The 14,845-nt window shown below is 35.9% G+C and overlaps 1 protein-coding gene and 1 pseudogene across 2 annotated transcripts in view; both read left to right on the plus strand.

Moving 5' to 3' along the window:
- MCU (mitochondrial calcium uniporter) overlaps positions 1 to 14,845 on the plus strand; it is a 184,649-nt gene that overhangs the window by 147,430 nt on the left and 22,374 nt on the right. For both annotated transcript variants that reach the window (XM_019745865.3, XM_074339574.2), the window contains exons 3-4: positions 11,716 to 11,886; positions 13,324 to 13,428. In XM_019745865.3, coding sequence (XP_019601424.1) covers positions 11,716 to 11,886; positions 13,324 to 13,428 — 276 coding nt within the window. The remainder of the gene's footprint in view (positions 1 to 11,715; positions 11,887 to 13,323; positions 13,429 to 14,845) is intronic.
- Positions 7,999 to 8,593, plus strand: LOC141572802 (small ribosomal subunit protein eS27-like pseudogene; annotated as a pseudogene).

A 14,845-nucleotide genomic window follows, 5' to 3' on the forward strand; every position in this document is an offset into this window, starting at 1 on the left:
GTTGTAGGTCCTTGCTTTACATCACTTTCAATATTTTCTGCCAATCCCTTCTGGCCATCAAAGTTTCTGTTGAGAAATCAGCTGACAGTCTTATGGGAGCTCCCTTGTAGATAACTAGCTGCCTTTCTCTTGCTGCTTTTAAGATTTTTTCTTTGTCTTTAACCTTCAGCATTTTAATTATGATGTGTCTTGGTGTGGGCCTCTTTGGGTTGATCTTTTTTGGGACTCTCTGTTCTTCCTGGGCTTGAATATCCATTTCTTTCACCAGGTTAGGGGAGTTTTCCATCATTATTTCTTCAAATAAGTTTTTCATTCCTTGCTCTCTCTTCTCCTTCTGGTACCCCTATGGTGTGAATGTTGGTGCACTTATTGTCCCAAAGGCCCCTTAAATGACCCTCATTTTTTTCTTTTTGATGTTCTAATTGGGTGTTTCTTGGTACCTTGTCTTTCAAATCAGTCCTCCGCTTCATCTAATCTACTGTTGATTCTCTCTAATGTGTTCTTCATTTCAGTTATTGTATTCTTCATTTCAGGTTTTTTTTATGTTTTCTATCTCCAATTTCATGTTCCCTATCTCTTTGTTGAAATTGTCACTGAGATCATTGAGCATTCTAATAATCAGTGTTTTGAGCTCTGCATCTGATAGATTTCTTGTCTTTATTTTGTTTAGTTCTTTTTCTGGAGCTCTGTTTTGTTCCTTCATTTGGGACATGTTTCTTTGTCTCCCCATGTTGGCTGCCTCCCTGTGTTTGTTTCTACATATTATATACAGCTGCTATGTCTCCCAGTCTTAGTACAATGGCCTTCTGTAGTAGATAGGTATTCTGTGGGGCCCAGTAGCGCAATCTCCCTCGTTCCCTGAAATGGGTACTGCATGTGTGTCCCTTTTGTGGGTTTTGTTTGCGCTCCTGTTGCAGTTGAGCCTTGGTTCCTGTTTGCACGTTGATGGCAGGGATTGGCCCTCAGGTTGATTGTTTCTGAGGACTGGCCGTGACTACAGGGGAGGAGCTGTTGTACAGGTCTGACTCTATGGAGCAGAACTTGCTCTAGCAGGACTTCGGTGCCCGCCCAGTCTGCTCATTGGGTGTGTTGTAGGGGGAGGTAGCCTGAGGGTACTCTGTCACAGTCTGAAGCCAGCCACCAGGTATGCCACTCCCAGGGCCTCCTGGGAGGGGCCCCACTGCAGACCAAGTTCCCTGTACCGCACCTGGAGTCTTTGGACCCCGCCCGGAGCCACTTGGTAGGGACCAGAAAGCAATCCGCAGATTTCTTCCACCTGTGCTGTGCTTGGAAGTCCCTGGGAGAGGCTATACTGTAAACTGAGGCCAGCTGCCAGTAGTGCCAGTCTTGGGGCTGCTCAGCAAGAGGTACAGGGCACACCAAGGCCAGATGCTGCTTGTTTGGTATGGTAACCCTTTGAGAGATTTTAGGAATGTCTGTAGCATAAGCCAAGACAGGCCATTTGTATGGAAAAGCCATTGAAAGCAGCTTGGGTGGGCCCACAAGTTGGATGGGATGGGGTTTTGGGGAATCACCAGGGCAGGTCGACAAATGGTGTAAGCCAAGTTGATAGGCACTCAGATATGCTGGCTGCCTGCCTCCGCATGTTGGGAGTGGGGAGAGCTCAACAAAGAAACAGTGGCTTCTGCGAGCACTTCTGTCTGGGAGAAAGCTGTTTCTCCAGCCCTCACTTTGAGGCCAGACAATTCAATTCCTCCCTTTTCATCCCTGGTACCTTTCAAGCTGCTACTGCCCCAGTGCTGGAGCTCAGAGCAAGTGAGTCCATCAGCGAGTAAGTCTGTGTGTGACCCTTTAAGAGTATTGCCTGGAACTCCAGCTCCCCCCATCTCCCTCAGCCACAATCTCCAACTGGTTTTCACAGCCAGAAGTTGCGAGGACTTCTCTTACCAGCACTGGAAGCCTGGGCTGGAGGGCCTGGTGTGGGGCTGTGACTTCTCACTCCTCAGGGGGTCCTCTGCAGCTAAGATATACCTCCTGATTTTTAAACGCTGCATGAGGCTGTGGGATGAGCCCATTTGGTGTCTCTGCCCCTCCTGTCATGGCTTCTTCTGTATTTCCTTAGTTGTAGGACTTCTGTTGAACTAGACTCAGGCAATTCTCAGTGACGGTTGCTCTAGTTTAGTTATAATTCTGATGTGATCCTGAGAGGATGCACACACATTGTTTACCTACTCCACCATCTTGACTGGAACGCCAAGAACTTTCAGCTTTATATGCTAGCAGTATTTGAATTGGTTTAGCTTGAAGTAGAAGCAAATTTTTGTCAAATTTCAGATGATGTTACCCACTCTAGGATGTCGTCATTTATTCCAATAGCTTGAAGTAAGTTTTGAAGGAATTGGAAACTATCCCATTTCCTTGCAGAATGCAACTTGAAACTATTGATAGTTTCTGACTCTAAGGAATTGGTTCCTAGCTTTTGTCTGTTAATAAGCATGGTAACATAGTCAAAGCAAAATCCTGAATATGTGAGATTTTCTTACAGAAATTAGAAAGGCTATTAACACTACTGGCTATCAACATCTTTGAAAAAGTGTTAAATTTCTGTGCCAAAATAACAAACAGAAAAAAGTTTTTTTGACTCTAAAGATCTTGTTACTTTACTCTCTGCAGAAATGGTACATCTTCCAAACTTACACCCTTTTAACCCTTGTTGCCCTCGTTTGGAACAAGTCATTTTTGTTCTCTTGAGATTTAAAGGCATGATTGGAAATTTTCTCATGAATATATTATATAATTTTAGTCTTTGGGTTTTAAGACTTTAGATTTTAGGAAAAGCAAGAGAAACTATTAAAGCAGGCATTTTCATATATTCTCATTGAATCTTCTCAGGAGCCTTGTGAGATATTAGAATCCCTATAATATAGGTGAGGAAACTGAGGTATAGTCTCACATGGAATTGTATTTATAAATATAGAAGTGGTTATTAAAAACAAATTATTTGAAGGTATCTAGGCATGAAACTAATAAAAAAATCTTTAAGATGTTCATTGAGAAGAATAAACTTTGTTGAAGGACATAAAAAAAGATAGGAGATAAATGAAGAGCTATACCATGTCAATGAATATAAAGGCAACATTGTAAAAGTTGTGAGTTTCCCCCCCCCACATGAATTTATGAACTCAGTGCAATGCTAATCAAAACCCCAACAGGAACTGATGAACTTACTATAAAAATTAAATGAAAGAATAAAACCATACTCATAACTAAGATAAATTTTGAATAGAAAATGGAGAAAGGTTTACCTAAACCACATATTAAGATGTATTTCTAAAACCACAATAATCAAAACAGTAAAGTATTGGTGTAGGAAAGACTGTAGAATCAGATTAGATAAACCTTGCATACATGGAAATTAGACATGTGATAGAATTAACATTGTAAATCAGAAGATTGAGCAGGTTATTCAATAAATGGTGCTGTTACAATTGACTTCTTACCTTACAAAAGTAAATTCCAGATGGCATAAGGAGTAAAATGTGAAACACAAAGCTCTAAAAGGAAAAAAGTTGGCCAAATTTACAACAGAAACTAAAAACATTGACAAGTGCTGTTATCATAGTCTTCTGTTTGTTTATAACAGAGAAGGAAAAAAATCTCATTTTTCAATGGCTAAATAAATGTTATTTACATATATATATATATATATATATATATATATATATATATATATATGAAATTTTACACAGGACTTTTAAGTGAATGATCCAGAAATATGATTCAATGTGGATAAATCTCAGAGCATTAGTGAGTATAAAAGGCAGTTGTAGAAGGTTGTACACAATGCAACCATTTATGTAAAGTCCAAATATAGGAAAAAACCATGCTATGTGTAATTATTTTATAGATGAGAATGATAAATACCAATCTCAGGATAGTAGTTTCCTTTAGAAAAAAGAAAGGTTACCCTGATTCAGTGTGGATAATTGTTTAAATGGGAGGAAGTCTGGAAGAAAGTGAGTCCAAATACAATGTGGCTGATATAAAAACGGGGCATTGGTGGCCTGGACTAAGATGGTGGTAGTAGAGCAAACTGGAAAAATTAGAGGTTTTAGAAAATAGAATGAAAGGATGTGCTTTCTGATTAGATATGAGGAATGTCATGTTCTGGCTCTAAGAGTGGTCGATGTAAGAAACACCCAAACCTGTAAAGAATTTTTATGAGTTTATTTGAGCCAAGCTGACAACGGTTGCTGGGAAGCAAAATCTCAGCAGATTGAGAAAATGCTCTAGAGAATGGCAGTTTTGCAGCTTATTTTATACATTAGAATAAAAGGAGGAGATGTAAGGAGGGTTACATAAAATCCATTGATGGTAGATTAAGGGGGTGGGAGAAAGCAAAGTGGGGAGATCTCTGGGATTGGATAAAATATACAATGGGAGAGACATATACTCCTTTTACATTGGTGGGTATAGACTAGCAAACATGTACAGTACATTGAGACGGTATGTGGACAACAAGGTAACAGAGAAGTTCTGTGGTCTTATGCTCTGGTACCTGCCTTGAGGGGTCTGGAGAAGAAGATTACTCTGACATATCAAAGGTGTGTTACTCTGATGCAGAAAGTCAATAGACAGGCTCACTTAAGGTAAAGATTGACATTATCAAGGAAGCTTCAGAGTAAAGATGTGACTTCCCGCCTTAGTTAGGCATTTTTATGTTCACACCATCCTGTGTGGTTACTTTTGGTCTCTAAGTTTGTTAAGACCTACCATGTAGGCTGAGCTTGTCAGATTTAGTATGTGACCCCTTTTTTGTCCACTAAATAGTCAAGTATAGCAGACAATTTTCTGGGCTGGGCAATAGTTAAGTAATAGTGTTGTTATTGACTGAGATAAGAAATGTCAGAGATGAATGGGTTGTTGAAGATTAATTTAATTTTAGGATTTTTTAGTTTTGGGTTTGCCTGTGGGAAACCCAGTTGTGCCACAGACAATTGAATATAGGTTTGGTACATCGGCCTTTAGATGGTAGCTGACACTTTGCAAGCATATGAGATTGCCTAGAAAGTGTGTGGATTAAGAAGCACAGAGGCCTAGGACAAAGCACTTAGACACCTTTAAGGGATAACTGCAATAAGAAGAGCCATGAAGGAATATTAGAAGGTATAGACTGAAAGGTAAAAACAACCAGGAGAGTATAGAAAAAGGAAAGTTTTTATAATGTGAAGGAGTGGTTTACATCATTAGATGCTGCTAAAATAAATTAAGGGCTAAAATTCCCACTGAATTTAGCAACCTCAAGTCTTATGTGACCTAAGAAAACAATTTTTTAGTCAAATAATGAGATCCAAAACCATTTTGCATTGGGTTGAACTGTATGACCTTAGGACCGTCATTGAACTTTTTATTCTTAGCTGTAAAAGAAGGGTATTAGTCGATATGATTTCTTTGGCCTTCCAGCACTAAAATGTTTTAAATTATATTTCACATTCTTGGTGTAGAATATTACAGAAAGGGGGAAGAAAAGAAACAGAAGACCATAAGCCTCTGGAATCATCCATCATATACAGTTCAGCTCTAAGTAGCTTTGCAGGAAACACCCCATATGTGTTTCCTTATTGTACCAGTTCCCTTTCTAAATAAGTCCTTAAGGTATAAAAAGCCAAGTTCATAAGATGATATATTTTAGAGGACATTTTACCAATTATTTTGAACACGAATAAAACGTCCTTCTATGAATTTTCTAAGCGTTTTTTAACATTGGCTAAATAGCAACCATTTGTATTTTAGATTTCTTTTTATACCTGATGCTCCAAAGACTTTTTTTTTTTTAAATGTATTCCTTCTTTAACCCCAAATGTCTGTTTTCATTGTACTTCTGTTAGTCTGGAAAACATTTTGCATTTTTGTTTTTATGCCTAAATCTGTTGTCATACTCTGTCTCTCAGGATTCATATTGGATGCCATATTGAACATATTTCTAGGTTTCTATGAAGCACACTGCTATAGAGCATAGATTATTTCTTATTTTATTGAAATGGAAATCAAGGCAGCCGGTTAAAAAAACTGAACCCACGAATCCCTTGATGAAGTTTATACTTTTAAAAAAAAAGAGTATTTGTCTCTAGAGAATAGTAGCTGACAACTGTTATTAGCTTATAAAAGCCCATTATGACTTCACTACAACCAGCAGCTATTTTATGTATTGTTAAATTTGAGTAACTTTGGTAATTGTTCTTTTTTGGTTACAAACCAAAAAAACTAACATTTACATTACAATCTATTATGTATGGGAAAGGAGACCTGTGGATTTATTTCAAAAGCACTATTATAATAAAGGTTTATCAATTCTGAAATGTGCTATTCTGTGTAGAGTTCCTCGGAGCTTTCAAATTTCATTCCTTTGAAAAGCTGCATGATCTTTAAAGGAAAAAGTTAAAGTGGGAAAGAAAGACCTTCATTTTCTCTGTTGACTTTGTCTCAGTTATTTTAAAACAGTAACCTCTAAGCACTTATCTGTGACACTAATGTTTTAGTGAATTTTTCCATACTTTGTGTATAAGATTCATAGATTCCTATCTTTTATTTAACTTCAACTGTCTACTTTTTGAAATCTGGGGTTGAATAGTTTTTTTTTCACATATGGAAAGGGAATACTTGAGGGGAAAATACCAGGTAAACAAGTTAATCACGTAATTTTATGAGCTCATCCTCATTACTGCCTAGAGAAGAGCAAGGAATATTCATGTTAGTGGCTCTGACTTTAAGGAAACACTGGATTGCTGTGGATTCTTTCAGAAATGAGAAAGAAAATGACAAAAATTTCAAATATCTTTAGATGGTGAAAACTAGTATGTGCTGTGTATTAAGTTTATATTACTATTTTTGGCCTCTTCCTTAGAAACATAGACTACCCTTTTGGAAGGAATAAAGAAATAGTTTAGTGGTTACCAGAGGGTAAGGGGGGAGAGGAGTTCTAGAAGAGGTAAACAGGGTCAAATATATGGTGATGGAAGGAGAACTGACTCTGGGTGGTGAGCACATAATGTGCGATATAGATGATGTATTATAGAATTGTACACCTGAAATCTATGTAACTTTACTAACAACTGCCACGCCAATAAACTTTAATAAAAAAAAGAAATGGAGATTTTTGACTGCTTCCTTTTAGTTTTTATGTAAAAATTCAAGTCATGTATCCACAAAGAATTAACTGCTGTGAGGATTGCTGCCTTACTGTCAACTAGAACAGCAAACAAAATATGTGAAAAACCTGTTTTTAGACATTGGACAACAGCACAGGACTGTGATCTCTGAAAGAAGAGAAACAAAGGAGGCTTTGGCTAAATTCTAAACCATGAGACCAGGCCAGAACAGCTTCCAAGGAAAACAATTACCAGAAGCTGTAAAATGAATAATCCTCAGTGCTCATACAGGGCCAGAAATCTTTTGACTTCTCTCCAGCCAGAGAGGAGAGACATCACTGAATACATGAACAGTTGGTAGAGACTCCCAGAAGAATCATACCATAGAAGTGGGACCAAATTGGCCCTCAGATAAAGGATTCTCTAGATCTGTCCTAATAGACTTTTTTAATGACTTGAAAGAATTAAATATGAAGAGAATTAATATGCAAGTAACTTAACTATACACGATCCAACACTCAACAATGTAAAAGTACAATGTCTAACCTCCAATCAAAAATTACTATGCATATGGAGAAGCAGGGAAAGAACCAAAAGAAAAATCAGTCAATTGAAATAGACCTGGAAATGATGAGATAATGACATTAACAGCCAAGGATTTTTAGTTCTTATAAATATGATCCTTATATTCAAAGGGAAAAGAAAAACAAGCATAGCATGAAGACAAATAGAAGATATAAAAATAAACAAAAGAAATTCATAGAGATGGAAATATATCTGAAGCGAAAAACAGTGCAGATGGAATTAACAGCATATTAAACAGTACTGAAGAAAAGATCAGTGACACTGAAATACATAGCGATTAAAAGTATTCAAAATTAATCTGAGAAGGGGAAAAAAACCTGAAGTATATAAAGAAAGCCTCAGTTCCCTGTAAAACCACATGACCTAATGTAAGTGTAACTGGAATCCCAAAAGGATAGGGGTAGAAGACAGAAAAAATATTTTAACATGGCCCAAATTCTTCCAATTTTGATGAAAACTGTGAGCCCCTGAATGCTAAGAAACTTAAGACTTCCAAAACAAAATAATCAGAAAGAACACCATAGAAAGGAACGTTATAGTCAAATTATTGAAAATCAGTGATAAAGAGAAAATATTGAATCACATGCTGCTCACCGGGGTGTCGCTTCAGAGGTCTGGACAGGCTGGGCTTGGGAAAGAATCAACATGCCTTTGGCTAGAGATTTACTACATCTGTCCTTGGAAGAGGAAAAGAAAAAGCATAAAAAGAAACAGCTAGTTCAAAGTCCAAATTCTTATTTTATGGATGTAAAATGTCCAGGTTGTTACAAGATTACTACAGGTTCAGCCATGCTCAGATGGTGATTATTTGTGTAGGTTGTTCAGCAGTGTTGTGCTTGCCAGCAGGAGAAAAGGCCAGACTTACAGAAGGGTGTTCATGCAGAAGAAAGCAACACTAATGATCCACACAACTTCCTGAATTTGTTACATCACAGAAAGCCTTATCACTACAATAATTCTAGTTAATCTACCAAGATAATGTAATTACATTTAAATTTTGTAAGTACACAACAGTGATCTGCTTTTTTGGTGTCAGTTTTTCAATAAAGTTTTTATTATGAGCGGAGAGAGAGAAACAGAGAGAATATTGAAAGCAGCCAGATTTAAAAAGGTATATTACATACAGAGGAACAAAGATAAATATATACACAAATTTATCATCTACTATGCAAACCAGAAGATACACGTTCTTTAAATGTTGAAAGGAAAAAAAAAACTGTCAACCCAGAATTTTTTACACAGCAAAACTGTCTTTCAAAAGTGAATGTGAAATAAGACTTTTTCAGACTTGCCAAAGCTGAGAGAATTTATTGCAGCACATCTGTGCACAAAGAAATGTTTGAGGAAGATGTTCAGGCAAAAGAAATATCATACCAAATGGATATGTGACTCTATACAAAAGGAATTAGAAACACCAGAGGCTAAATATGTATGTAAATATAAAAGGTATTTTTCCTCATTTAGAAATTTCTTTAAAATATAATCAGTTGTCAAAGCAAAAATAATGTGTTGTGTGGTTTATAACATGTAGAAGCAAAATATATGAATACAGTAGCACAAAGCAGGGGGAATGAAAGTTATTGTTTTATAATAATAGCATTCTCTATACTATACCTAAAGTGGCATGAGAATACTTGAAGGTTAACTGTGGTAAGTTAAAGATGTATATTGTAAAATTAAAATGGGGTTTAGAAAACCCAATAGGTCAAATACAACCCACTGCTTATTTTTGTAAATAAAGTTTGTTGGAACACAAACTCCATTTGGTTACTTATTACCTATGGCTGCTTTTGTACCACAGTGCAGAGTCTGTAACTGGAAGAGATCTTATGGCCCACAAAGCCTACAATGCTTATTATGTAGCTCTTTATAGAAAAAGTTTGCTAACATGTGCTGTAGAGTAACCCCTAAAAACATTAGAAGGTATAGTTAATAAGCCAATAGTAGAGATTAAACAATCATAAAAAATATTCAGTTAATCTAATAGACGGATGGCAAGAATAGCAGAAAGATAGAAGAAAGAACAGCTGGGTCAATAAATAAAGTAGCAAGATGATAGACTTATACACAACCATATTTGTAATTTATTAAATCCAAATGATATACACACTTTAATTGAGAGGCACAGATTGTCAGGTTGGATAAAATAACAGGACCCAAGTGTACTCGTATGCTGTCTACAAGAAACCCACTTTAAATATAAAGATAGGGATAGGTTAAAAGTAAAAGGGTAGGAAAAAGGCATATCACAAAATTACAGGTCCACACAAAGACTTGTAAGTGAATAATCATAAAAGCTTTATTCATAGTAGCCAAAGACTGGAAACAACCCAGATGTCAAGCAATAGGTAAATGGATAAACAAATTATGGTGTGTCCATACAGTGAAATACTATCAGCAATAAAAATGAATGAACTACTAATATACAACAACATGGATGAATCTCAAAATCATCATGCTGAAAAAAGGAAGCCAGATACAAAAGAGTACATAACATATGATTCCAGTAATACGTCACTCTAGAAAAACTAAATATAATCTGTGGTGAAAAAAATCAAAACTGGTTGCCGAGGGATTAACTGAGATGGGGCTCGAGGGAATTTTGATTAATGTGTCAAAACTCATGAAACATCCATTGAAAATAAAAGTGTATTTTGTTATTCATAAACTACGTATATGCCTTAATAAGTGTTGCTTTTAAAATTTAAGTCATGAAAGAATTTAGTGTGAGGCTTTTGTATACATTGTAAACCTTAAAAATTACTAGAATCTTTAAGGAAATAAGGTGTAAATGACAACAACTATGGAAAATTTGGAACTTTATATACATTTCGTCTCAACTTGTCAATTTTGAGAGATAAGAATCTTTAGAAATATTATAGAATGTACCTTTTGATTCTTAAAAAAAAAAAAAAAAAAGCTAGTAAAGAAACATCCCTATGTGTCAAGCAGTATGCTGAAGTGTTTTAAGTGGTGTGGGTTTTTTTTAATTTTATTCCTCACATCAGTTAGGGATAAACCCTTTTTATATGTGAAAAAAAGTGAGGCTCGTAGAAGCTATATTATATGCCCAAAGTTACAGAGCCAGAATTTGAGCCCAGATTACTCCAAATCCTGTTTTCCTTCCTCAGTGCTAAGTTACCATCTTGAAATGCTGGTTGCTAATGTTAAAAAATCTCGTTCAACATTAGTTATTTAACAAATTCATTTGAAAATTACTTTGAAAGAGAGTTATTCTAACATTTGTTTCAGTGACTAAGGCTCTACAAGTCAAGACTGTTGAGAAAAAAAGACAAGGAAAATGGAATTCTGTACCATACTATTGTAGAAATCCTTTCAGTTATATAGCTTATAATAATATCTCTCTTAATAACTTTTTGTTAGAAACTCCCAAATAGTTGATCTTTGACTTCTAGTTAACCTCAGGACAACGTTCAGGAGAACATAAAAGGAATTGTTTTGATGATATCATAATTACTGTATTTAATAAATACTGTCCTTACTGTATAATTGAATGCTTACCTATCAAGCACCTTCGATGTAATATCATACTATAAATATGAGTTGACTGTCCTGGAGTAAGAGTCTCGCTTATCCTGTACTTTAAGATGTCATTTCCCAGGGATTCTTGAAAGTTCTGGCTCCGAAGAGCCACCTGCTGGAGTCGCCCAGCAATCTCTGACTACTTAATAAAGTCTTCCAAAATGGAACGAGAGTTTATCTTCACCAATACCAAGTCCTTTACCTCAAATTCCTAAGAAACCTTCTCCTTGATCCACTTAGAAGATAATCCTTTGCATGTTTTCGTTTTTCTGAAAAGTGAATTGTATGATCCCTATGATCTTGCATAAGCCAATTCTCAGAATAACCTTCCACTAAAGTTAAAGAGCATGTTCTTAAACGTTTGGAAACATTTTACACCACACTAATAAAAATAGATTCCATATAAGAATGGTAATAATATAGCTGTTACTTATAAGGAAATCTAATTTTCATATGATTGTGGGTCTTTTTCATTCAGATGTGACGGTGGTGTATCAAAATGGGTTACCTGTGATATCTGTGAGGCTACCGTCCCGGCGTGAACGCTGCCAGTTCACACTCAAACCTATCTCAGACTCTGTTGGTGTGTTTTTACGACAACTACAAGAAGAGGATCGGGGAATTGACAGAGTTGCAATCTATTCACCAGGTACGGTCACCTTCATTACTAATTCCCACCAATTTCCCCCCAGTCTATTCACCAGGTACGGTCACCTTTATTATTAATTCCCACCCATTTCCCCCCAAACTACTACTGCTTACCACCATCACCACCACCACCACCACCACCACCACTACTACACACACACACACACACAGGTTGCTGCAAAGTATGTCATACTCTTAATTTTAGAAAACATTTTTTGCTCAGCAAATGTCAGGAGAGAAAGTGATTTTTCTCCCATGGTTCTCAGAATATAATTATTCAGTTTTAGCAAATGTTTATACACAGGGAGTCTCATGCAAAAGCACCTCACACATGAGCATTTTATATATTGCGACCTTTTATCATTACCTTAGGCATAGAATAAATATTTCTAGTGGATGAGCCCTCATCTCTGGAGATACGAAATATTAGGACTTCTTTTTAGATTTTTCTGATGTCTTTCAGATAAAAGTTGACCAAAATGAAAACATATGATTTGAAACAAATATAAAATAAGGCACTAAAAATTCCCATTTGACATAACATCCATTTCACTTATATATGTATTTTTTATACGTGACTTGTTTTTAAATATTTGCTTTGGATCATATAGCACTTTTTTGGTTGGTTTTAATCTTTAGTTTTTGACTACTAATGAGTTGGCATTTAAAAAAATTACACTTTCTATTTGCCAAAATGTCTTAATTTTTTCCCTACCTCTTCATCCATTCATTCCTCCCTTTCTTCCTGTTTCTAAATTTTTTTTTAATTTCACTTACGTATTTTTTAAGTGCCTTACATTTTTCCCATTTTTACTTTGAAACATTTTAAATCTACAGAAAACTTAAAAAATTAGTACAGTAAATACCCATTTATCTTTCACTTGAATTCACCATTTGTTAACAATTTGCCATGTTTCTAAAGTGTAAATATTTTAAATATATTTAATTCTCACCTCATCTAGTAATATAATTAGTAGACCAGCTTGGTGTTCTTTGCTAACCCTAGCATTCATCCCTGAATTATTGGCATCTAATCAGTGACCATACTGAAAAGTACTATATATTAGAAAGCCTTTTTTTTTTTTACTCAACCAACTTCCATCATAGACAAATCTAAGACATCCATGCAGCTCTCCTAGTTACCCTAGATTTCCAACTGATGCCTATAAGTCTATGCAGTTATTTCACTGTTCATAAAGTTCTACCAGAAAAGCATGTTGTTAAATCTTCACTGACTTGAGACCACAAAAACAAAAAACCTCAGACAATGTAAGCTTTGTTTAGCATACACTTGGAGATAAGGCAAAAAGTTAACTGAAATGTAAAAGAAAAGATGCAATTTTTAAAATCTTTTTTGGGGATTGCTTCTTCTTGACCAGTCTTGAATAATTATGGACATACGACAAATTTAATTTTTCACATTATATTTTTTTCACAGATGGTGTTCGAGTCGCTGCCTCAACAGGAATAGACCTCCTCCTCCTTGATGACTTTAAGCTGGTCATTAATGACTTAACATATCATGTGCGACCACCAAAGAGAGGTAAAAAGTAACCCTGAGAAGGTCGGAGAAATGTGGAAGGGCTTTTGGAGTGAACTTTCCCCTGGATTACCTTGAGAAAGAGATAATATTCAAAGAACGCTGAAAGCTTTACATACAGACCATTTCGGTTGAAGAGCTCATTGAGTACCTGGTACTTGGCTTGTACACTGACTAAAGCTTAAATTCTACCCGACATCAGAAAGCTTTATTATCTGATATTGTCACTTTGTTTCACATAAATGGATGTTCTACATAAGCTCCTTCCCGCCACACAGGTTAAAAGTCATATTAATATTTTATTAATATTTTAATAACATTATAGGGGGAATCTTTTTAAAATAAATTATGGACTTCCCTGTCCTTCTAAACATTTGTAATAGAAATTAATCCTTTTTTTTGATGGCTGAAAGTCAGCAGTCAGGAAGTTGATTATTGTACAATAATAGTCCTTAGGAACTCTGACATGTATATGTTTTTATGCAAAGAAGTGAGGCACTTGCCTCAGGAGTAAATTTTAAGAGGATGCCGAAAAACTTAGTAGTCAAGATAAATAATATTTTAATGAACTATTGCTTTAAAATTTTAAAAAAAACAACCTTGGTGAACAAAATATCAAAATTTTAAATAGAGTCAGTATTACTGATTTTTCTTTTCACCCCAGGGTTCAGTGTGGCTCTTAACAGTACTGGTGCTAAACAGCGCTCTGAAATAGCATTGTGAGTTGTCTCTTTTGGTCACTTTCTCCCTTTGCACTTGATATTTATTGTCACTTACTGCTGTTGTTAATGCTCCTTCCACCACCACTACTCCCCCGTCAGCCTCCTAGGACATTCCTAGTTTCAATTCTGCTTTTAAGAACTATGTCTAATGTAGAAAAAGGTCTGATATTGAATGCCTCCAAAGTCTGGTCTACATCTATCTACCTTTAAAATTTTTCCCTTTCGCTCTTACATGTTGCCCACTTTTCCTCCACCCTGTATTCCTTTGCTTTCCTTAACTGTGCCCCATTCTTCATCATCTCAGTATTTGTTCCTCTTTCCTCTGCCTAAGATGCCTTTCTCCTTTCTTCCTAACATCCTGTTTCCTCCTGTCAAAATCATCAGTGTCAGCCCTAACATGAAGTCTTTAATAATCCTGCTTCTTTCCCTGACTCCCAGCCATCCAGAAGTGATTAATCTCCTCTCTGAATTGTTCTTACTCCTTGAATGTGGAAATGCTCACTATGATATTGTATCCCCCACTCCCCATTGACTCAGGTGGTCATTCTGTATTGAATGAATTAAATGAGTTAACTTGGTAGCACTTTTGGTTATTCAGAAGCCAGATTCTCTTCTGTGTTCAAGCTCGTTGAGATGGAACTAGCGTGGAAAAAAGTATAGAAAAGTATAATAAGTATAGTAAGGATGGAAAAATATCC

Source organism: Rhinolophus sinicus, chromosome 15, assembly GCF_057876585.1.
Source record: "Rhinolophus sinicus isolate RSI-liver-muscle chromosome 15, RSI-T2T, whole genome shotgun sequence".
Lineage (NCBI taxonomy): Eukaryota > Metazoa > Chordata > Mammalia > Chiroptera > Rhinolophidae > Rhinolophus > Rhinolophus sinicus.